General features: G+C 33.2%; 2 protein-coding genes and 2 pseudogenes across 2 annotated transcripts; all 4 read right to left on the bottom strand.

Annotated features, from left to right (window-relative positions):
• Window positions 1-254: 254 nt before the first annotated feature.
• LOC114194308 (12-oxophytodienoate reductase 1-like) lies at window positions 255-5,674 on the bottom strand. Its single transcript, XM_028084442.2, has 7 exons — window positions 5,445-5,674; window positions 3,153-3,275; window positions 2,985-3,015; window positions 1,722-1,850; window positions 1,486-1,626; window positions 1,255-1,385; window positions 255-1,176 (listed from the first exon to the last, which is right to left on the bottom strand). Exons 4-7 carry the CDS (start codon window positions 1,796-1,798, stop codon window positions 416-418), a joined length of 1,110 nt encoding a protein of 369 aa, XP_027940243.1. The 5' UTR covers window positions 1,799-1,850; window positions 2,985-3,015; window positions 3,153-3,275; window positions 5,445-5,674; the 3' UTR covers window positions 255-415.
• Window positions 5,675-7,029: 1,355 nt separating this feature from the next.
• On the bottom strand, window positions 7,030-8,847 carry LOC146888827 (uncharacterized; annotated as a pseudogene).
• A 2,455-nt stretch (window positions 8,848-11,302) lies between these two features.
• LOC146888826 (uncharacterized) lies at window positions 11,303-13,709 on the bottom strand. Its single transcript, XM_085666415.1, has 2 exons — window positions 13,148-13,709; window positions 11,303-11,445 (listed from the first exon to the last, which is right to left on the bottom strand). Exons 1-2 carry the CDS (start codon window positions 13,665-13,667, stop codon window positions 11,303-11,305), a joined length of 663 nt encoding a protein of 220 aa, XP_085522541.1. The 5' UTR covers window positions 13,668-13,709.
• A 7,367-nt stretch (window positions 13,710-21,076) lies between these two features.
• On the bottom strand, window positions 21,077-22,635 carry LOC114162158 (phloretin 4'-O-glucosyltransferase pseudogene; annotated as a pseudogene).
• Between the last annotated feature and the right edge of the window lie 2,670 nt (window positions 22,636-25,305).

The raw sequence follows: 25,305 nt of genomic DNA, 5'->3' as shown, positions 1-25,305 counted from the left end.
GTTTTATATCACCTAGAAGACGAGACTAATATCAGTTTAAAGACAAAAACCAAGACAAAATTTCGAATTCCAAAATAGACAATTTGGCTTGTGTATGACACTAACGAATGTGACTTGGACTTACAATCATAACACATCAAAATTTTAATGAAAAATTAATAAGAGCATAAAATATTATATACTCAAGACATAATTTATATATATTTTTAACTAATTTTTGACTTACTATAAGATCATAAATGAATATCTCAAAGTTGTTCAGACACTTTTTTTAATTTTCCATTCAATTGAAAATCAATAAAAGATATAATATAGAAGTTACAGGGAGAATGAGTAAAAAAAATGTGAAACATTGAATAGCAACAAAGAGATTGGGATAAGCGAGGTTTATAAAAGAATGATGTAGGTAGTGGTTTCATTCAAGAAATGGATAGTCAGTGTAACCAATAACTGGGTGATGAGAGTAGAAATTCTGACGGATGTATTTGTTGAGAGGGGCATCTAGCCCAAATCTTTTTGGTAAGTCCGGATTAGCCAAGAACAACCGACCATAAGCAACAAGATCCGTTTTATTTTCAGCCACAGCATTGATGCCATCTTCTCTGTTATAACCTCCTGCTGCAATAAAACTTCCATTGAAGGCCTTTCTTATTGGGACAAGGCTCTGAGGGCACTCAACTACTTCAAGCGCAGTCTTCATTCTTGGCTCCACAATGTGGCAATAAAGAATATTATATTTACTGAGGGCACTAGCCATGTATACCCCCAATGCCATGGGGTCCGAATCTTCACACTCTGCATGTTGTGTGAAAGGCGATAGCCTTATCCCTACTCTTTCTGCCCCTATCTCATTTACAACACCTTCAACCACCTCCAAAGCGAATCGACAACGGTTCTCAAGTGATCCACCATATTCATCACTTCGATCATTCACTGCGTCTTTCATGAATTGCTCAAGTAGATACCCATGAGCACCGTGGATCTCAACCCCATCAAACCCAGCTTCAATAGCATTCCTTGCAGCGACTCTGAAATCATTCACAACGTCAGGAATTTCTTCTGTCTTTAGCCTCCTTGGTATTGTCGATTGTGTTTCCTCGCCGCCCTTGCTTCCCGTTTGTTGTTTCAGTGGCTTGTCGGTGGAAGATATCGGGGCTTGCCCATTTGGCTGAAAAGCTGTAGTAATAATTGAGCGTCTAAATCAAAGATAATATAGAAATGAGCATTTAAATTTGATCATGGAATGAACTTGACCTGTACTTGAGACCCTCCCGACGTGCCAAATCTGGCAAAAGAATATACCACCTTTGGCATGAACAGCATTCACAATGGGTTTCCATGCTTCAACTTGCTCTTTTGTCCATATACCCGGTGTGTGTATCAATCTTCATATAGATAATAGAAGTAACAAAATTGCATTAAAAGCTATCTTCTTTTTTTTTTCTTTTTCATTCATCAATTAAAGATAACTGAAAAATAAGTTACCCTTGAGCAGTGTCTGAGACACCAGTAGCTTCACTTATCAAAAGTCCTCCTGGAGAAGTTCTCTGAGAGTAATACAATATCGCATGAGGCTGAGGAACGTTATTGTATGATCTCTGTCTCGTCAAGGGTGCCAAAACAACTCTGAATTTACAAATAAAAATAACCCTTGAAATTAGAAAATATCTAAAATGTTGAATTTAAAAAAATCACTCTTAGACCATGATGCGTGGGAATACCTATGAGACAGATTGAATTTGCCCATTTTGTAAGGCGTAAGAAGAGGAATGGCAGGGGCATCAGCTTCAGCAGCCATATGATGGCAATCGCAAACTTTGTGGTTATTGACTGCCGAATAAGTTGTAGTACTGGAAAATAACCAAGAACCAATAAGTATTAAAATATTTATACATTGAGAACCAAAAGGTGGTGGTTGTTAGATTATGCGCGTGCTGGTTTAAACCAACAACCTTCGCTCTGGTCAATGCTACACAAGTCTACTCTATTTTTGAAAATTACAATTAACTCCTTTCAGTTTCCTTGTTTTAATAGTTTTCACAGTGGTGGAAGCATGGAAACAGATATGCGATCTACCTGTTTAAAAGGACAACTTTTACAGGTTCCGTCGTAATGATATTTTAAAATTTCAATATTATATATATATATATATATATATATATATATATATATCACTATTAGAAAAATACATTTTAGTCACCGAAATAATTCAGTCTCCAATTGCGATTGAAATAGCCATAGAAATTTTTAATCCTTAAATATAATGTTTTAACTACCGATTTAACGATTAAAATAAATTTTATTTTGTAAAATAAATTTATTATAGCAATTAATTATCAAATATTTTCGGTCACTAAAACATTAATTTAATATGTAATATTTTAACTATCGATTTAGTGAGTGAACACTAATAAATATTAATAAATATATGCGTTTCAATAACATTAAAAAAAATGTTGCTAAAGCTTAAAAAAGTATTATGATTTGCAAAGGTAACATTTATACACATATTATGAATAATACATATTACCAAAAGGTTTTAATAACATTTTTATGTATTATTAGCATCATCCTTTAAAATGTTACCGATTAGCATCTTTACTAACATATTGTGAATTTAGTTTTTTTTAACACTTGAAAAATGTTACCAATACATTCACTAACCTTTTAAAAAAATTGTTAGTTATATATTTTCTAACATTTAAATAAATTTTAACAATTATCTTGTCACGTAACAATTAAACAATGATACGAATTGACTTTTTTTAACATTTTAAATTTGTTACTGATTTATCTATCTATAAATAAGAATAATACGCATCTTGAAATTAAGAATAATACACATTTTCAGTGTCATTACTTGGTTTTCCTAACTTATAGAGAGAAAGAAAAAAATCAGCCAAAACAAAGTCTAAACTGATAAAATCAACATGGCCTCAAAACCTGTAAATGCTAAGCAGTTTGAATATAGCATGTCAACTCACCACTTCTATCGCATCTGCTCGTGTTCGTTACCTGGACCATCATTCAAATAGTAACCATGTGTCAAGTAAAAAAAAGAGCCAGAGGTAAATCTGTTTACCAAAATAAATACATTAGCACCAATTGACAAACTTTAAGTCTCAAATTATGAACAAACTGATCAAGGTTACCTGCTCAGGAGCACCATTGCTTGACCTGTGCCAATTTTCATTTGCATCAATGTAAGTCAAAGCAATTCTCTTGTCAACAGAGTTGAATGGTAGAAAGTGGACCTCCCTTATCCCAGCCCTTGCCTGCACAAGGCATACATATATATATGTTCACATAATTCATGCCAGAGTATTTCTATAATGAACTCGATGACAGTAAATAATGCCAGATCAAGGTAAGTTTTACAAGTACAATTGAAACAACAAATGATAAAGACAAAAAAAGTCATCAGTTCACTGTTAACGATTTGATGCTACGACCACTCAGGTGAGTCCCAATTCTTAAAACTCTCTCCTCAAGTATATCCTTTTTTTCTTCATCCTTCATTTGAAGATTATCAAAAGAGAATGGAACCATTTTATTGGATATGTTCTACAATCCCATTTTCTTTGTTATTTCCCGTACATACAAAGAAAATCCTGCACTAAACACAGTCATACACAAAATCCCACAACCCTACTCCACACAAAACACTTTAAAACCGAACACAACGAAATGAAAAGAGTAAATCTAATTCATATTCTCCAACAAGTATTCTTGGGCAGGGCTTTTAGAATTTTGTGGAAGAGAGTCTGAAGTAGACTGTGTATGTTATATGGTATAATGTGGTTCAGATTACCACTGTTAAAATGTATGTTATATGGTAATTAGCACACTGCTACAAAGTTCTTAAACACTTTTAGGAGGAAAATCTGCATTGAAGAATGATGAGTAAAATAATATGACAGAACTAAATCCATTTAATTGAAATAAAGTTCTGATAATGACCAATACATAGCATTTTCTTTTAAAATACAGTTACAATTTTACTATTTTGTGAGTCAATATATAAGTATTTCTAGGAGTGCAACAACTATTAATATATGACCAATACAACAACTATTAATATAACCAATACAACAATATATGCTAAATAAAACAATTTGTTAGCTAAAGGGAAATGAAATGCATCATCACACTCTTCTATCAACAAAATAATTAGATACAACACACTCATATTACGCACAGAGTTTTAGAACTCATGGTTAAAGAACGTGAACGGCTCTGGATGCATCTTAGTCTTTCTTGGTTGGTTACCATCTACCTCAGTTGGCCTCATAGATCCGGGATTATGGCCTCAGCAATTCCAAAATTTTCTTTTATCTAATTTTTAACCTATAAGCAGTTCCATGGCATTTCAGAGTTTGAGGAAGTACCAATGTACATACTAAATCACAAGAAGCCCCTCTTTAAAGACTATCTCATTCATGATAGACAAATATAATAACTCTAAGAGCTTATCTTGTTAGACTTGGCTTGTGTACTATTCACAAAACAAAACATAAATAAGGAGGAAATAAAACAAGACGAAAAGACAGCAATTTGGAGAAAGAGCAGGTGAAGCTGATCTAGAGATCAGAACACATCCCGTAAAGCTTACATCTGTGTTGGTCACTGGACTTGTATAAGGTACAACAATACATCTTCCTAATTCAATGCTTTGTGGTGGGGGAGGAGGGTATCCTTCTTAATTTATCTCATAGTCCCACTCTAGTAAATAACACTTTCAACCTTAAATACACTTGAAAATGGAAATTGAACCATAATTCATTCATACATGCCAAATTCCATCAAGTTAATTAGAATAAACCTGGCCTCAGTGAGTAAGCAATTTGAATAAGCATCTTCTTTTTTTCACTTCTAATCCCACCATCTTTGTGAAAATTTGCATATTCAGTAGCTTCATCTTTTTCCACTAATCCATCCAAAATATCTACAGATTTATTAAAGTTAACTACAGTACAAGACAAAACCAACTTAACAAACCCGAAAGATAGACCGAAATCCCGTTCAAAAACCATTCACAAATTAACCGGACTCAAAAGCCACTCTAGGAACACGCCTCAAATAACCAAAGTCTCGCATGAAACACACTCAATATCCCAATTTTTCCTCTCAATTTTAAAAGACCAACTACCAAAACCTAAATCCTCAACTAATTACAAACCACCAACACGAAGAACCACAAAAACGGAGACCTATACACGCATTTGACTCAATTCACTCATTCCAACAAACAAATCAATTTAACCAAGAATAAGAGTCACATTTTTCCTGACCTGAAATCCCCAAACAGAAACTAACGACCATAGCCAACCGCTAACCCCAAAAAATAAACAAGAGTTCGAAATTTCCGTAAAAAAACACAAAATTCGCGAAGCGGGTCTAAACCAATTACGGAACGAAGCAACAATAAACTCGGAGATACACACCTGCAAGAGCTCGATGATAGCGTCTCGAGAGGAGGGCATATTCGAGCTTAGATCCAAGCTCCTCGAGCAGAAGGTGAGGCTTCTGAGCCATGTTGCACAAACCGACGTCGTTTCAGCGACAAGGTTTCATAGAGTTTCGACTAGGCTATAAGTGTTGAGGAAGAAGAAGAAAGTGACGAGGAGATGGTAGAGTAAATATGCAACATGGAGCATATCGAGAACGATTTTTTTTTTTCCCAAAAAGTACCGTTCACCACTTTCTTTTACTTAATAATACTGTACATTAAATTTAGGTTTAATTATGCTTTTTCTTTCTCATTTTTTGAGTCAAAATCTTAAAATGGTATCCAAATTTTTAAAAGTTTTAAAATGATCTTTTTCTTGTTGAAACGTCTTCCGTTAAGTCAAGGTTGACGTCGTTAGAGGGGTGTCACGTGTCAGTTCCTCGTTTTTTTGAATTTTTTTTTATTTTTTATTTTTGTTTTCAATTTTTTTAAAAATCAAAAAATTGCTACGTGTCAAGCTGTCATCGTGCCACGTCGCAGTGACAGAGTGATGTGACAGTGACACTTGTCAGTATTACGTCACGTATCATTTTCTTAGTCTCAATTTGGTCTCTTTATTTTAATTTGTCTCAATTTAGTTCCAACTTTTGTAAAAATTAGCAATTTTGTAAAAACGTGAGACGTTTCAACAAAAAAGGGACTATTTTGAGACTTTTAAAAATTTGGATACCATTTTGAGATTTTGACTCCAAAATGGGAACCAAAGACATAATTAAACCTTAAATTTATATGGATGGCACAGTTTTCATTTTTAGTAGAGAATTCAATCCTCTGGCAGTCGAATTCCTACTTGTGATATATTTTTTTTTCTTTTTATTACAAGTCAGAATTCGGTCCTAGGTATCCGAATTCTGAACTTGGTTTTTTTTTTAAATAAATTAGAATTAATATTTTTAAACTTTTTTAATAAAATATATATAAGAGTTATTTTTTGTTTTCTTCTTGTAAAAATGTTACATTAAAGGTTAAATATATTTTTTTTAAATAGATGTAGTATCGTGTTTTTAGTTATTTTAAGTATTATTTGAAAGAAAAAAAAAATTTCTTTTTGAATTTGTTGATTTAAATATAGATTTTATATTATGTAGTAAGTTATTTTATGTGCAATTTGAAAATATAAAAATCAATTTAATTTAATTTTTTTATAATTTGTGTAATATTAATTATTTTTAATAGATGTTTATAAATATTGAAATTACAGTTATCTTTTAATTTTTAATAATTTAAAAAAATGTATATTATAAACTTTGAAAATTTGTAAAAAATATTTTAAAAATGATAGAAATAACTAAAATAATTTAAAAGCATTTCATTATTGTATTTTAAATAATTTTGTTATTTGTTTTTGGTTTATGTAAAATAAGTAACAATAAAAGATAATAAGAAAAGATGTATCATTGAATTCAATCAAGTACAAATTTATTGAACACAATTAAAAGTACAACATAAACTAAGTGATTTGATGTGAATCATCTAAGTGCAGGGTTATTAGGACAATGATTTATTGTGTGTCCTTCAGTTCAACAATAGGAACACTTTTTTGATTGTCTTCCTTCGTTAATGTCCATCTCAGTCCTAATTCTACTTGATTTAGGACGACCCCTCTCGCTCCTTTTTGTGGCAGGATGAGGCCAAACTTGTGGCCCTTGGTATGGTGGCCAATATTCTTCATGTCTTAACTCGCCAAATAAATTGTTATATACTTTCATGATGACATCCAGCCTATAATGGGGACTTATGTACATGCTGAAGTCGTGATGTGCATGCTTGCAAGCTGCAATAACATGTGAACATGGTAGATGTATTTTTTGAAACTTTCCACAATCGCACCACCTTTCATCTAATCTGACTACAAATTTTCCTGCAGGACGTACTTCTCTGGGATTGACCATCTCTTCCACTCTAAATCTTGTGGTATTTTTATCAAATTCAACGACGTGGCGCGTGTTTGACTTGGAGTCCGCATCTTGTAGGAAGTTGGTCGCATATTCAGAGTACACATGACCAACACTGACCATTGCAGTTATTTGCCTACCTCTTTTTGTGAAGTATGTGTTGCACCTGGTGTACGTGGCCAATACTATGGATGAAATTGGCAAATTCCTTGTCTTCTTTAGGACAAAATTTATTGCTTTACCCAGATTTGTTACGTGACCCCACCTTCTTCCTTGATCATATGCAAGACACCACTGCTCCCTTGAAATTTGGTCTACCCAAGCTGCTGCTTCTGGGTTGTCTTCTCTAATGATGTTGTAGTAGTAGTTACATCGTGGCTCCGTCAATGCGTACGCTACAAATATAATTATAAGAAGATTTTATTTTGTAATAATGGGTGTGAAAATTAACAGCCAAAAAAATGAAAAAAAGAAATTTACATCTAATAACTTACCCATGTTGACGAGGTCCTTTTTCAGAGTTGTATTCTTGAATCTTTTTGTAAAACTTTATGCAATGTGTCGAATACAAAACACCTGCACGCAGTTCCCTTCAGTCCAGCCACTACTGGGTCTGTTGAATGCTGCACTGATTGAATTGTGGCGGTCTGACATTAAGCATAAATTTTGTTGAGACGTAACGTGTGTCCTTAGGTTTTTAAGGAAAAAAAACCAAGCTTCAGCGGTTTCACCCTCTACTATAGCAAATGCAATGGGAAAAATGTTATTTCTCCCATCTTGTGCAACAGCTACTAGAAGGGTGCCCCTATACCTTCCGTAAAGGAAGGTTCCGTCCACTTGCACTATTGGTTTACAAAATGGGAAGCCATCAATGCATGGTTTGAATGTCCAGAACACTCTTCGAAAGTGTTGTTGGTTTTCTAGGACCTCCTCCCCATTTGTAATTGGACTGGTTTTCAACTTGTATACAAACTCAGGCAAATAAGTTTGCATGGCTTGTAGTAGGCACGACAATCGGTTGTAAGATTGTTCTCAGTTTCCGTACACATCTTCAATTGATTGTTGTTTCGCCAACTATGCCTTTCTGTAGGTTGTGTTATATCCCATAGAGGTCTGGATGGAAGAAATTATTGTTGCAATTGGTGTGGATGGGTTTGACTCCACCATTTGTCTTACATGTTGAGATATTATTCTTGAGCCCAAGTGCCTGTGGTCTTGCGTTATGAGTTGTGTGGCACATGTGTGCACACCTTCAACCTTTCTAATTTTCCACACTTGGTCCCTTGTACGTAATATTGCTTGACATTTCCAAGGACACACGTGTTGCACACATTGCACCCTCAACCTTGATTTGTTTGAGTGTGTGGTTTTGTAGGTGCAATGGTTTGTTATGTGGTACCTATTTATAGCATCTAGAAGTTGTTCCTTTGTTTGGAACCTCATTTCTTGGTCAGTGTACCAACATCGTACTCAAAGTTGTCATGCAACATTGTGTGGTGGTCATATGCATTTGGGAATTCCTAGTGTGGGGTCTAATTGTATTCTTCATATAATTCGAAGTGTTGTGGTGGGTTATAGGGGACATGTGTCTGAGGGTGAGGGTGTTGTTATTGTATGGGGTGGACATCTAGGTTTTGGTCATGGTCATCATGTTGATCAAAAAGTATATTGTCCTCATCTTCGCTAAACGCGTCTAAGGATGTTGTAGGTAGACCTAGGTTTTCAACTTCTACGATAGCTGGAGGTGAGAACCTTTGGGTGTTGTGATGTGCAGGAGTTTGAAAAATATTTGAGGTAGACGGACCGGTTAGTAGTTCGGTATATGACTGTATATCATTTCCCCAATCCGCTAGGTAGGTAGTGTTAAGGTCAAATAGTTGTTGTTGCGGTTCAGTGTTTGGATGTGGATGATGCACATCAAAATGTGTTAAAGAAATATTTTCAGAAGGTTCGTACCTGAATTATAGGTGGTGTAGAGTTCAATAGATGTAACAGTTGGGGTGGCCTGTATCATGTCAAAAGCGCCATCCAAGTCGTCATCATCTTGGATTTGAGTGGTTGTGTATGTCACATGTTGGCCACAAACTTTAGTCGGAAATTTAAAGTGAATAAGTGGAACTTCATCCCTTGGATCTCTATTTGCCTTGTCCATTATTATGCGAATAAGTTTGGACTAGCCGAAACCTCTATGGATGCGGATCATGATTGTCTTTGCAGATGCAAAGTAGACACCAGTTTGAGTGTCACTGGCGATTTCTCCATCGTCATATACACAAACAAACATGGACCCTTCCATCTGAGGTTGTGGTTGAACCTGACTTTCGATGATTTTTCAGAGTGAAGAGAAAATCACATTGCATTTTCATCTTTTCTTTTCCCAAATTTTCCATCCCTTAATATTCTTGATCTCTCCTAGAATAATCTAACAGCAAAAGTATTTGAAGGCAATTTTAGTTTTGCCTCCAAACTACGAGAGCTTTATCTGTATAACTGCAGTCTTACAGATCAAAGTTTTCTTATTTCCTCGGGTTCCACAATTAATTATTCATCTTCTCTTGTTACACTTGATCTCTCCTTAAATCTATTGAAATCATCTACTTTGTTTTACTGGCTTATGAACTGCACAAAGAATCTTCAGACCCTTAACCTTTATGGCAACATGTTAGAAGGTCCCATTCCAAATGGATTTGGAAAAGTAATGAACTCTCTTGAAAGTTTTTCTGCCTCCAGAAACAAATTACAAGGCAAGATTCCATCTTTCTTTGGAAACATGTGCAGATTGCAGGCCTTATACCTCTCAAATAACAAGTCGAATAAAATTTCTCATTTCTTTCAAAATTCTTCATTGTGCAATAGACACATATTTCAAAATTTGGATTTATCATATAACCAAATTATTGGCAAGATACCAAAAAACATCACAATGCTATCTGAGTTGGAGTCTTTATACTTGGATGAGAATTCTTTAGAGGGTGATGTCACTGAATCTCATCTTTTTAATTTATTATTATTATAAATGGCTACATTGCCCCAGGTCAAGTGCTATTTTATTATTATAAATGACATCATAAAGTTTATTTAATGATATAGTTTAAGAAGTTGAGTTAACTTGTCTTGATTTATTGGTGCATTGCAGAGCTTGCCTATCCTATCAATTAGCTGTCACAGAAAAATGTGACGTTTATAGTTTTGGAGTGGTGGCTTTGGAAACATTAATGGGAAGACATCCTGAAGAGTTAATTTCATCTTTATCAAACTCAACTACTCAAAACATGTTGTTGATAGACATCTTAGATTCATGTCTTCCTCTTCCTGGCTTGAGAAAATATGTACAAGATATAATTCTTGTGGTAACAATAATGTTTAGATGTTTGTGTTCCAAACCAAACTTTAGGCCATCAATGCAAGAAGTGGTTGGAGATCTTTCTAAATTGAAATGCTCGTTGTCTTTGCCTTTCAACGAGATTTTGATTGATCAGTTATGTTAACTATCAAACAAAGATACATTAACATCACGAACTGACTTTCATAAGTCTCACATATAGTGTGTAGTGGTATTTTAGAGGTGATTTGGTATGTAATAGGAATGATAAAGTTTTATCATGATTGTAGCTAATGCAAATTGTGTAGAAATTTTTTAGTAAGAAGAAAATAACTTGGGAATGAATTGATCTTTGTTTATGATTTATTTTCTTACTTTCTACAACACATTTATAGACATTATGGACTGGAAGTAACTCTTAATATGCTATAATAGTTTCAAATATAAAAATTGCATTAATATTACTAAATATTTTAAAAGTTCTTAACTAAGCACTTATGACAATACATTACTATATATTCTTCCTATATTGTGTTGCCTAAAGTTTTTTTTTTTTTTGGTTTTCTAAATTTGTCTCTAGGAAAAGAAAAGTTGGTCATTGGACTTGTAAACTCCAATACAGTACTTAATGCCAAAGATGGTCCTATTAATAAATGAAAAATATAAACTCTGTGCCACTACAGAAACTTGATCAAACAGTGCCCCACCAATTTCACCAACTGCAGAAAATAGAACAAACTACGTTGTTAAATTCTATGTCTCTATTTATATATCTTGGACTTTCCTTCATTTCATTCTTTATAAATTTGAAATTCAATGTAGTTGTCGATTATTGACCAAGGATAAAATAGCTTTTAGGAATATTGAGCTATTACTTGTAGGAAAGTGCTTCGTATGACTCGATCTAACTAGTTATTAAACAATCACTGCATTTTCCCATCAACATACCATACACTCATCTTACTCAATCCTTCATTCTATTTTCCCTAAGATGGTCCCTTCAAACATCTTCCATTGGTCTACGACAAATAATTCAAACAATTTGGATAGTACAAGTCGTTTGACATTTCAAATGCCATCTGGCTCAATTCAGTTCATCTTAATTATTGCACTTGTTAGTCTGAATTATTAGAGCTTACTGTGCTATTTCAGAAAATGGAGAAATTGCAAAGAAAGTTTGAACATTGGAGTGTTGGACTAACCCATTAGGGCCAAAACAATGCATCATCATTAAGTTGATGAGGGGTGGTTTGTTGAGCGTAGAAAAGATTGATGTAGAATGGGTGGTTTTGTATTTGAATGCATGGATCTTGATGATTTCATGATACCATTGCTTAATTTAGTATTGTAAGAAGCAAATTTTCTCTGTTCAAAACACAATTTGCTCTTTCTAAGCTTTTATTTAGTGCCTTTTTATTGTGTATTGGAATATTCAGTATCTATAGTTGTATCGAACCACTTGGCAACTCTGTTACCAAAACAAGATTCAAGTATATATGACTGTAAAAGACTTCTACATATCAATGTTTTACCTGTATGCGATTCTGGTGTTTATATGATACAGCTCGATAATTACTATTATATATATATATATATATATATATATATATATATATATATATATATATATATATATATATATATATATATATATATATACTCAGATCATATAATTTAAGTAGGATTAGAACTGCACATGACATTATTTTTTCTTCTGTATCCTTATAGCTATACTAAATAGTATAACTCGAGAGTGATACAAAAGTAGTTGATGGGTTTAAAGGGATTTGAAGCCAGCCTAAATAGGGACATTCTTCTAACCACAATGAATAGAAAATAGATGAAAAACTTCAATTGTTTTTAATCAATCTTTCTGATAACCCTCAGGCTTAAATTCCTTTATATATTATAATCCTAATTAAACATGTTTCTGTCTTGGAAAATCATAGTAACTAGGAGACTAGTAACATGTAAAATAACATTGTTGTGGAACATATGCCATCAAGTTTGTCAATCCTAGAGTCTAAACTAATTCATGTGGCTTCTTTCATCAGAGTATTCGTAATACAAAAATAAAAACCCATGATTGCATCTAGCATTCAAACATAAAGTCAGGACCCATTACCAATTTGTAATAGATACACAAAAACAGGGATTTGCTTATAACTCATCTCTTGCTTTGGAATTACGGTAAAAAGGATGTTCACACAACACAATGACAAATTACATTTGTATTTGGTTCCAACATGTGATGTTTCCTAGAAGGATATATATTGGTGTTCATCCAGAGAATATTCCATATCAAAGTTCAATACCTTAGTCCTAATGGCTTACCTTTAGTTACCTTATGTGTACATTTGAAAACTAAATTAACCCAATTTTAACTCAACATTAAAATACAAAATAGTGTGTAATACCTACTTCTTGTTTGATGATCCAAATTGGAACGAAGAAGGATGAGGGAATAATTGAAAGCTCCTCCAACAATGACTAACCATAATTTTATTTTCATGAGTTGTACAGTCAAAAGTTCACAAAAAAAGTACAGAAGATCAACCTTAAATCCTAAATGACTCAGCCTAGACAAGCCTAGAGACATGATAACAAATGCAACACTCGAAACAAGACTATATACATTTGGTTTCTCTTTCACATATTTATCAAGGAAAAAAGAGTATACAGTGGTGACCAACAAAGTAGAAAACGCTATGTGAGCTTCCAAACAGCGAGAATTGAAGTACTCCCATGTCTTTGCAAACAAGGTGGAAAGGGAGATTAAGAAACTAATGTAAAGAAAGAACTTCCACCAACTCCAATTTCCAATTAAACGATTGAAAAAGAAGTTGAAGGCATAACAGACAAGTCCAACAATAGAGGAAGAAAAACACACAAATCTCCATACCTTTGGCTGATGTAGCCAACTCTGAATTTTGATAAGCATGAGCACTGTGTTGTTTCTTAAGCACAGTTTGCTTTCAGGAACAAAGATGTCGACCACCTTTGGAGATGCAAAGCTACTGAACGAGCAACAAAGACACACTTTGGATTTCAGAAAACGCGGCACCTATAATTGAATCTCTGAACAAAAACAAGCATTAAGGATTTCAAAGTCAGAATTTAACCACAAAATGAAAAAATTTGAAAACCTAAAGAAAAGAAAGGGAACACCATTACCGTTTGGAAGCAAGGTGCAATTTGAACGAAATCGTGAGCAAATCCTTCGGAAGCAAGGAAGCAACTGCAAATGCAACTGGTTTTATTGAGATTGAGATTGAGAGTGAGATTGAGGAAAACGTAGCCAGGTGAAGTTTGAGGAAAGTGGATTTTGAACGTACGAACAAAGTGAATTAGGTGAGTTTTTCGAACGTTGGTATATTGTGTCTGTGTCCGTTTTTTCGAACGTAAGAAATGATAAAAGGGTTTTTAAAAAAATATATAAAAAGGATATGGAAAAAAAATGTGGAGGGAATTTTTCCTGGGGTTCATCATAAAACCTCTAGTATTTATCAAAGGTTTAGAAAAGCTTCACTATGTGTAAAAATTACCGGAGGTTTTATAACCTCCGTTAATAAATCTCCATTAAAATTAATCTTTTTTGTAGTATATATATATATATATATAAATAAATAAATAAAGGTATTGCAATAAGTCAAAAATATTAATAATTTTTTTCAATGGTAATATTAAGATTCAAAAATAACATTTGAATCTGAATTTTGTTTGTGCTAAATTATAAAATTGACATAAAAATTGATTAATGATGTGTAATAAATATATTATTAAAATTTATAATTAGAGTTTTAAGTTATAAATTATATTAAAATGAAATGTGTATGCACGGGTTGTTGATAAAGTAAAATGTATGCATATTGTGAAAAATGATCTCATACGACATAAAAATAATACGGAGTTGAGTTGATGTTATAATTGGTAATTACAAACACATTTACATATAGATAACTTGTAAGACATAGATATCTTGAAAAGTATTGACATATGAAATCAGAGATATTATTATTATTATTATTTCAATTGTAATATTAAGATTCAAAAATAAGATTTGGATATGGATTTGTTTGTGCAAAATTATAAAATTGACATAATAATTCATTAGTGATGTGCTGTAAATATATGATTAAAATTTAGAATTAGAGTTTTGAGTTATAAATTGTGTTAAAATGAAATTTGTATGAACGAATCGTTGATAAAGTAAAATGTATGCATGTTAGGAAATGTTATCCCGTACAAGATAAAAAACAATATGAAGTTTATGTTAAACTTTGTAAATAGAAGCACATTCAAATATAGATAGGGTTAAAATACTCTTTTAGTCCTCTAATTCTTATAAAAAATTCAATTAGATCCCTAGTTTTTATTTGGTTCAATTTAGTCTTCTAATTTTATAAAATGATTCAATTTGGTCATTTTCGTTAAATTGATGTTAAATTTTTGTTAAGATTCAAAACATTCAAAATGCTCTAAAGGTCAAATCTGGATATGAAAAATTCAAAAGAAAAAAAAAAACCCTCCAAAACTTTAAATTTTCAAATATACCACAACTTCCATCACATTATATAAGGAAAAGTAGTATAATCCTAGAAATAACAAACTTGACAAATAAGAAAATCAATAGCAAAATGGTATTCAAACGCAAAAATATTAGGATTGTTGATAACTACCTCTAGTAGAGCATGTTCAATCTCCTTCCACATTCAAGAAAAGAAACATGTAGGCTCCTCATAAGGTGAGAAATTACACATGATGTTGGTTTTATAAGTATATTGAATGACTATGGTGTATGTATGCTATAAATTCTTTAGAAAATGATGTGGTAATATATACACACAGATTATTAGTACATGATATGGATGTTGTATCTCATGAATATAGAGGAGTGAACAATTAAATATGAATTCACCTATATATTCATTTCCTTTCATCCAATAGGATCTCTCTCTCTAATCATAGCATCTTGAAAAAAGTTATTAGTAATTTCCTTCACTTCATATGCTCGTATATCAAGAACTTCAATGGGTTAAACTTTAACTAGTTTAGTTATTTATAGCAACAACCTATCATTTAGAGTTTCATTATATCAACTCAAAATGTTGTGCTAATATAATAAGGTAGTTAATTATATTGTTCAGGAAGTAAAACAAACCTCTAAAAGCTTGTTATCTTGGGAAGCAACCCATTTCGTGACTTTATACATGGTTATCTACATAGTTATGAGAGACAATTATATGCAAGTGAAAATATGGCTAATTATGAATCTCGGTTAATAAGTTTTTGAGGTTTCCTTAATGATAAATAATAATAACATGTTAAAGAATTTGGTAATATTTTACACCAATGACAAAATGATGGACATAATTAGACCATTATAGCTTTGACTGTCACAACATAATTAGATCATTTATTTACACAACTATTACTACCAATTGAAGCTATCTTTAATACATAATTTAACAACTTAATAAAAATGAACATAAATCCCGAGTTCACCCCTTTCTCTCATCCGTCTACTCCACGTCAGAATCATTTGTAATATCATCTGCTCCCGTATAACACACGCGCCATACGATCATCGCACACACACACAAACAACAGACAAACCAATAAGAATAAGCTAACCATAATTAATGATATATAAATAAAACCAAACAAAATAAAACATTATTAAATAATACTCAACTAACAAACCTATAACATGCATCAAGAGCTATAAAGTAAAATATCAAACATGTGACTGCACCGAACTAAAATGTCCCAAAAAAACCCATGTTTTATCACCTTCATTTAAAGGTCTAAAAGTTACACTCTGATTGCACTGCTCATTAATTTCTTATATGTTTTTCTTTCAATCCGCGAGCCTTACTCTAAAATACCATTCAAAAAGAAATTACACCAACCAAACTTTTAACGTGATTTGTTTCATTAAATCTATAAAGTTTTAATACCTTAGATGCTTAACCAAACAAAAACATTCACTCACAATTTTTTTTTTAAAAATGACACAATTACCTTTTCTTACCACTGTAGGCCTCTCCCAAATACCACAATATGCCATTAGTAAAATATAGGTTTAATTACTCGAATGATACTCACTTTAGTACAAATGTGTCAATTTGGTACCCGCTTTTAAAAAAGTGTCAATTGCATTCCAACTTTTGAAAAAGTGCTTTTAGGTCCCTTTCAGATGGAGTTGATTAACGCCGTTAGTCAACGTGTCACGTGTTAGTCTATGATTTTTTTGAATTTTTATCTAATTTTTTTTAATTTTTTTTTAAAATTTTTAAATTTTTTTTGAAAATAAAAATAAAAATGCCACGTGGCAGGTCCCTGTGTGTGACACGTGGCATTGCAATGCCATGTGTTAGTGTCACTATCGGATGTCATTGTGTTGATTTCGATTTAATCCCCATATATGTCTTTTTGTTTCAATTTAGTACCTACTTATATGTATCTCATTCAATCTTGACCTAATTTTTTTTAGTAATTAAAATCTATTTTTTATAAAATTAAAATTAATTAAGTATAATTTTTTTACAAAAATCAAGTATTTGATATTTATATTAAAATTTAGTGGTAAAAGTCATTTTATTAAGTCATTTTTAATAAAAAAATTAGTATAACATTCAGACAAATAGAAATTTTGGTTTAAAATTAGTAAGAGACCATATTGTTCTATTTTGGAAAAAAAATAATAATTAACAAAACATAAGTACTTAATAAAAAAGTAATTAATAAAGTAATATGTTAAAAAGTCATTTTTAATAAAAAAATATTAGTAAAATATTTATACAAATAATAAACTTGGTCTGAAATTGAGAGAAACAATATAAATATTAGTACTTAATTTTGTAAAAATATTTATACTTCATTAGTTTTAATCTTATAAAAAGTGGATTAGAAAAATATTTTACTTATTAAAAAATTTGAGACAAAATTGAATTAGATACACATAAGTAGGTATTAAATTGAAACAAAAAGACATCTATAGGGACTAAATCAAAATTAAGACAATAACATTTGATACTGATGTGGTATTGCAATGTCACGTGTCACACACAAGGACCTGACATGTGACATTTTTTTTTTCAAAAAATTAAAAAAAAATTAAAAAAAAAAAAACACATACTGACACGTGGTATGTTGACTAATGACATTAGTCAACTCCATCTGAAAAAAACATAAATAAAATTTTTTTTCAAAAATTAAAATGTAATTAATATTTTTTAAAAAACAAATTTCATATATTAAAATGAATATCATCCTAATAATTAAATCTAAAATATAAGCTAAATCCGAAGTAAAGCAGTCACCGAGGAAAAAATAAAGAACACGCCGACCCCACCACATGTGACATGTCCCATCCAAGCCTTAATTGTTTTAACACACATATATCTATAACAACCTAACTCATGCACTGATTAGCCATGAAACACGTGCTTGCATCACGAAGGAAAGGAAACATCATCTCATTCAACTTAAAAAAAACTTAAAAAAAACTTACATAAGAAATAAAAGTTTATGCAATATTTAAACAACTAAATTTTGATAATTTTTTAGATAATTTTTTATTACAATATGACGTGAACCCACCAAATTACAATGTATTACATACTAATGGAAAGAAACCAAAATTCTATGGCCTGCAACCAAGTTTAAAGAGTGAACCAGAAAGGTAAATGGACCATTTCTACTACTAATGCCTAACATTTAAAGTGAAAAAAAATACCAAAAACTTATCAAAAAGCTAACTAACACCATAGAATGAATATATTCAAACCCCAACATGAGTAAACCCATGACTTATTCCCACGGCCCTATTACAACTATGACCATGGTTCAGCTTTTTGGTTGCACCCCTGAGCCCTCAACCACCTAACACGATATAAAAGTATATACTATTGAAGAAAAGCACTGCACCAAACCTTAACCATGTGAGAAAGGACTGCACCACAAAACAACGTGAAAGCAAAACAATAACTACATCACCGAAAAAAATTACAACAACAAACACAAAATATAACTAATATAACTAATATTGTATAATAACATATATAAAATAATCATTTACTCAAAATATAACTAATATTTATTTATTTTACAAATACAAAATTAAAAGGAAAAGAAAAAACACACCACCCGTGCGTAAGCACGGATATACACTAGTTTAATCAAAAGAACTACTATTATATCTGTTATTGACATCCTACTCATTAAAAAAGGAGATGATACATCGACAAAGTTTTTTTGACAAATAACTATTTTTCGTAAAAAAATCCTAAAATTTTATTATTTTATTATCTTAACTTTCATTAAAAAATAAAAAAAGTTACGTTATCTGGTAACTTTGTCAACTTTTTCAACTACATCTTTGTCAAAAAACCAATACTTTTGCACTCATGCATGCCGAGATTCCTGATGACAAACAGTACAGATTCCTGATGAGGTTCTGAACCCATGCGCCACAGTGTAGATTCGTGATGCAGAACTTGAGTTTTTGAGCATGGAGGGGTTAGCTGCATAATTTAATATGCCATTAGAAAGGGCTGAATATGCAGAAGTTGGGTTCTTGTTCATATGCGAGAACGTGTGGTCCACTGAGTATTGCTCTATGAAGATTGGTTTTGCGCCTGTGCTTGTTCGTGTGATTGGTTTGTGTGTGCAGCTACATTGGTGTGTTGGTGAGGTAAGATTCATTTTTTTTCAAAGTTTGTGATGGCTGGATGTGCATGAAAACCGGTTCTCATTTTGGACTTTGTTGCAGCTGCTGCTTCTCTTTTATAGGTTGTCTTTGTGGCTGCAATTAGTGGTGGGGTTCGCATGTGCATGTGGTGGTGGTAGAGGTACTCCCTACAACACAACATAGCATTATAGCAAGATCACAAACTTTAAAATTTTAAATTTGTTTTCTTAATTACACTTATGTTATGATAATTTAGAATCTCAATATTTTTTTCAACTTCATGGTGGAAGAAAGAAGTGAAGGAAGGTAATGTAGTTTGGGAGAAATAAAATAAAAAAATCCAATGATATTTTGACTACTAAATTTTGACAATTTTCTTTTACAATATAAGGTATTATTTCTTAAGTGGTTTTGAAATATCGAAAAAAAATAAATAAAAATCAATTAAAAATAAAAAATTAACACTTAATATTGTAAGAGAAAATTGTCAAAATTCAGTAAAAAATTATTTTTCAATAAAAAAAAAAAACAACACGACAACGACATACGACAAGTCTTATCATTCCGTCCAAAGTTGTACCACCGTAACACCTTTTTTAGAGTAGTATGTTAGTTTTGTTGAAAGAAACAGAGAATAAATAAATTGAAAAACCAGCTACGTGTTTTTAAAGCTTTGGATTTTATTCTCGTCCATTCTATCCACCACCTAAAGTGGAAAATAGAATAAAAGCCTAAGAAAAAGAGTAACGAAAGCTTCGCATGCTCGTATGTAAGGATGCTTTATTCTATAAATACTATTCCATTTAGGGTTTTAGACTATATTATATATTTTTATATTTCTATTTAACAGCATAATTATTATTATTTTATTTCATATTTATTTTAACTAGTGAAATATAAAATTCTAGGTTTATGATTCATTTGGTCTTTATATTTTCTTTTACTATATTGAATTCTAATATTAAATAGAGTTAATTTGATCATTCTGTTCAATTATTGTTAATATAGTTTAGAAGTGTTACATATCAAAATTTTGATTCATTCTCTATCTTGGAACTTGTAGTAATTTTTTGGAAAATTATCTTTTGACTACTAAATTTTGACAACTTTTTCTTACAACTTTAGGTGTTATTTTTTAAGTGGTTTTTCATTTTTTATTTTGTTCATTTTCAATCTTCCAAAATCACTTAAAAGATGACACATCATATTATAAGATAAAATTATCAAAATTTAGTAGTCAAAATATCATTATCCTAATTTCTTTTCTTTTTTTTCTTCCACTTTTCTCCACCTTCCACCACTCTCTCCATCTCCCATAAAATATTCATTTTGCATATTTCCTAGAAAATAAAACATCGCACAAAAATATAATCCTATTTGTGCAATTTCAAATAAAATTAGATAACTAACTTTAAAATTTAAAGTTTGTGTTTTTAATTGTACTTGATAATTTAAAACTTGAATTTTGTTTTTTCAACTATATGGTGGAGGAAGAAAAAAAAATATTTTAACAAGTAACACCTTTTCAAAGTTAAAATGAATTTAATAGACGCATCCAAATTACACTTGTTTAATAAATATTGAAATTAAATATAGAAACTAAAATGAAGCGTGAAGATAAATAAAATTTTAAATTTCTAATTAATTAAGCGAAATTGTAAAGTAAATGATATTTTTGGTAGGGTTTTATTCATTAATCAAACATTTTATCTTTCAAACTTAACCCTTATGCATAACGCATTAGAAGACACCCAGTCAGTTTGGAGTGACCTGAGTATGCGTAAATTTATCTCCGACATGATGAACAAAAGCCCTGAGGTTGTTTTCCGAAGAGCCACCTTCCATGGCAGCGTCCCTAGCCAAACCCATCCATTTCTGTGAATTCTTTCTCAACTCACAAGCTTTGTCTCCACTCCCCATAACCACATCCAAACATCTCTTAATCTTCTTCCCTTCCACAATCCCATCTTCATTAACATCATGGTCCACCCTCACCCCAATCTTCCACACATCTTCTACAAGCTTTGCATTAGTCATCTGATCTGTCCACTGCGGAAACGCCACCATTGGAACCCCAGAAACAAGGCTTTCCATCGTCGAATTCCACCCACAGTGCGTCACAAAACAACCCACAGAACCATGTGACAGAACCTCCACTTGAGAGCACCACGTCACTATCTTCCCCTTTTTTTCCAATTCCATTCCCAATTCCAATACCTCTTCTTCATTCTCCTTTCCTCTTATGACCCACAAGAATGGACGTCCACAATCAAATAACGCTCGTGCAATTTCCTCCATTTGTCGTTTACTTAGCTCTAGATAGCTCCCAAAGGACACGTAAACCACCGACTTCTCCTCCTTCGAATCAAGCCACGTAACATAATCATTTGACAAAGGGAAAATGTCTCCACCGAAGCAAGAATCACTAGGGTCTCTCCCGTCTAAGAAAGCAGAAGGAATCAACGGCCCTATGGGAATCATGTTGATCCCATCAACGGCCCTCAGCGCCGCGGATTCCAATGCTTCAAACGTGTTCACCAGCACTGTCGGGTTTATTTCTCGGTCAAGCTGCAGAATCTGTTCCTCAAACGCTGGGAAAGTAAAAGACAACATGGTCGGTTTCCACTGCAACAAAAACGAAGGTATATCTCGCTGGGAAAGAGAAAACGGTAACCCTGGAAGCGTTATGGAACACGAAGCTTCAGCCATGGTTTCTTCGTTGATGTAATCAGCGTAGCCGTGAAAGTAGTAGTAGAGAATGTCCAGCACCGTGGCGGTTTCGATCCAGAGCAACGCAGTGGGAAGATTGAAGCTTCGTGCCACGTCAGCCACCCAGGGAACGAGGAGGGTGTAGACTACTTGCGTGAAAGGGTTTCCCTCGGCGGTGGTGGAGACTATGAGTTCTGACACGAAATCCGAGGAGCGGCGCTGGAGCTCGGACAAGTAGAGGTGGTAATCTGCGGCGGTGTTGTTGACAGGGAAGAAGCCGGCGTCGAAGCCGTCGGAGAAGGGGAGGACGTAGAGGCCGGGGATGGTGATTTTTTTGGTAATGCGACGGTAGAGGTGGAGAGTAACGAGAAGAGTGACATGTGCGCCCATGGAAATGAGTCGCTTGGCGAACTGAAGAGCAGGGTTTATGTGACCTTGTGAAGGGAACGTGACGAGGAGAATGCGTTGGAGAACCATGGTGGGAGTGAAGGTAGCTTCTGTGCTTAAAAATGGATTCCTTCACCAGATGCTGTGTCCTTATATACACATGCTTAGAGAGTGAGGGCCACGCAAATATAGAAGAGTAGTGCTATATTGACACGTGCTATATTGACACCAGAAAAGTGCAGGACACTCCTCTGACACGGTGTCAATTTTATGGGTATTTCTGTAATTTTAAAGGGTAAAGAAATGGACAGGATATTTAAATGGAAAATATATATTGACATCCTCTCTCATAATCCTACGTGGTTGAGCATTTTATTTTATTTTCTTAAATAAACTCTAAATTTAAACAAAAGTTTGATTTTTAATCCATATGTGCATCTTCTCCAAATTTCTGTCTTCTTCTCAACCTACACCAAATGAAGTGTGTAAGTTGAGGAAGAAGAAAACGAATTGAAAAAGATATAATTGAAGATGAATTTAAAATCAAGTTTTTGTTTAAATTTATGGTTTATTTAAAAAAATAAAATAAAATTTTTACTACCACGTAAGGTTGTGAGATAAGTTATATTTTTTGGATGTCATTATATCATTTTTCTATTTAAATTTGCAAGAGTTTTTCACACTCTTGGAAAATTCAGTTCAAGTCTAATGTTTTGTAGCGGTCTCTTCTACTGTTTATACATCATGGAAAATATCGATGATGGATAAGAGTAACAAATCTGAATTAATCAATTTAGATAAATTCATAATTAGGTGGATTTATTTATTTTATTAACTTGCTTTTTAAGATATTTGCTTTTTAATTTATTTCCATATTTTTATAAGACATGATATTTTAGTTATGCATAAATGATTTTGGATAATTAAAAATAAATGATTCTGGATAATTAAAAATAATAAAGACATTTTCTCTAATTTTTTATTGTACGATTTATCCATGTTTGATGTTGTAGAACTTATAAGATGACACTTTATATTTTATTTGTTGTAGGTTGTTGATGAAGATTATGACAAAGAAGAAGATAAAAGAATATGAAATGTAGAGTAAAAAGAATATATTGAATGTTTTGTTTAATATATCGAATTGAATGTCCAATGGATCTTGATTTATTGGTATTTTTCTATATTAATTGTATCTCCTTGAACTTTATGAATTCAATTTGTAAAAAATAAAAATAAAAATTAGTTACTTGAAAATAGCTGGCAAGAAAATAGTTATCACATAATTTATGTGCTTATTTCTTTTACCCATTATGTAAGGTCCATTTATTTTCTGCCTAAATCCTTAAGGGCTGCTCCAAAGTTGGTTGGGCCTAGGGCTGGCCCAAAAAGGGGAACCATACCCTAAGTCTGCCTTAGCTTAATCTTTTCTCTTCATTCGCAGAAAGCGCAGCCGTCAAGTCCCTAACCTCTCCCCAGAAGCTCTGCTAGGGTTTGATCCTACGCCCCTTTCAAGCTAGCCAAACCTCGTTCTCCTGTCACATAAGTTGTTCTTGAACCGTGCTCTTCGCGTTTTAAGTTGGTTCTCATGGTTCTGCTAGGCTTACTGTAACAACCTTGCTATTTTTGTGTCTTTATTCACAGCTCTTGAGTCCGTTTTTGAAGCTGTTGGGTTCATTGAGTCAGGTACCGAAGTTGTTTGCTAAACCCTTTCCAAGTAAGGGAAGCTTGAGCTTATAGTTGCCTGTAATTTTTGTATGCTTCTGGGTCTGAATCATATGCGTGATGTATGCTCATGGTTGATTGTGTGATAGTGGTGAATACATGATTTCTGTTGATGTTGCATGCTGTGTTTTCTCGTGTGTGCAGTGATGGGCACTGTTTTTCTCGCCCAAGCGAGCGTGCCTTGCCCAAGCAAGACTAACAGAGGCTCGCCCAGGCTTTTGTGTGCAAACTGTCGCCCATGCGACTAGTTTTCATTTTGAGCGAAGCGTGATCTCGCCTAGGCGAGAATGGACTCGCGTGAGCGAGAATCCGCAGGGGCCGCTGTTCAAATGCTCGAGCTCTCGCCTAGGCGAGGAGGAGCTCGCTTGAGCGAGAGGATCTCTCGCCTGAGCGAGGCCTTCTAGCCTGAGCGACACTAGGGCAGCTTTTGTGCTAAGGTGTGAATGGCCCACTGGTATGGTTGCTTGTTGTATAAATTGGGAAGCATGAAATACATTAATTGTTGTTTATGCATGATGTTGGTATTATGGAAACTTTCTAATTGATTGGTGAAACACGTAAAAAGCGTGAGTAGGACGTAATCCCAAGGCTCTTGTAGGGAGAGCTTATGGTGGTGCCCCACTTAATGGATGTAATTCCTTGGACCCTCCTAGGGAGAGTCCACGGTGGTGCCTCATCTATTGGACTTAATCCTACAAACCTCGAGGTGAGAGTTCATGGTGGTGCCGACACAACAGGACGTAATTCCACGAAGATAATGTGGTGGTGCCTCATGGCTGGGACGTAATTCTGCGAAGGCCACGTGGTGGTGCCTCTTGTAAGGGTGTAATTTCGCGAAGGCTTCGTGGTGACGCCTCACTGCTAGGACATAATTCCACTGTTTTATGGTGGTGCCTCATTACACGTATCCGGATTGTCTAGTTTTGGGATGGTAGTGGTTCGGTATCTCCCGTGTGGTTTTCCATTATCTATGCTTGACTATGTGATTTGACTTTGTGTGTTATGATGTAATTATCTTGTGCTCTAGCTTACCCTTTCGCTGGTTTGTATGATTGTGTGTGGT

Source organism: Vigna unguiculata, chromosome 1, assembly GCF_037176805.1.
Source record: "Vigna unguiculata cultivar grain cowpea cultivar isolate G323 ecotype 2 chromosome 1, ASM3717680v1, whole genome shotgun sequence".
NCBI classification, from domain to species: Eukaryota; Viridiplantae; Streptophyta; class Magnoliopsida; order Fabales; family Fabaceae; genus Vigna; species Vigna unguiculata.
This window is presented reverse-complemented; position numbering and strand designations above follow the sequence as displayed.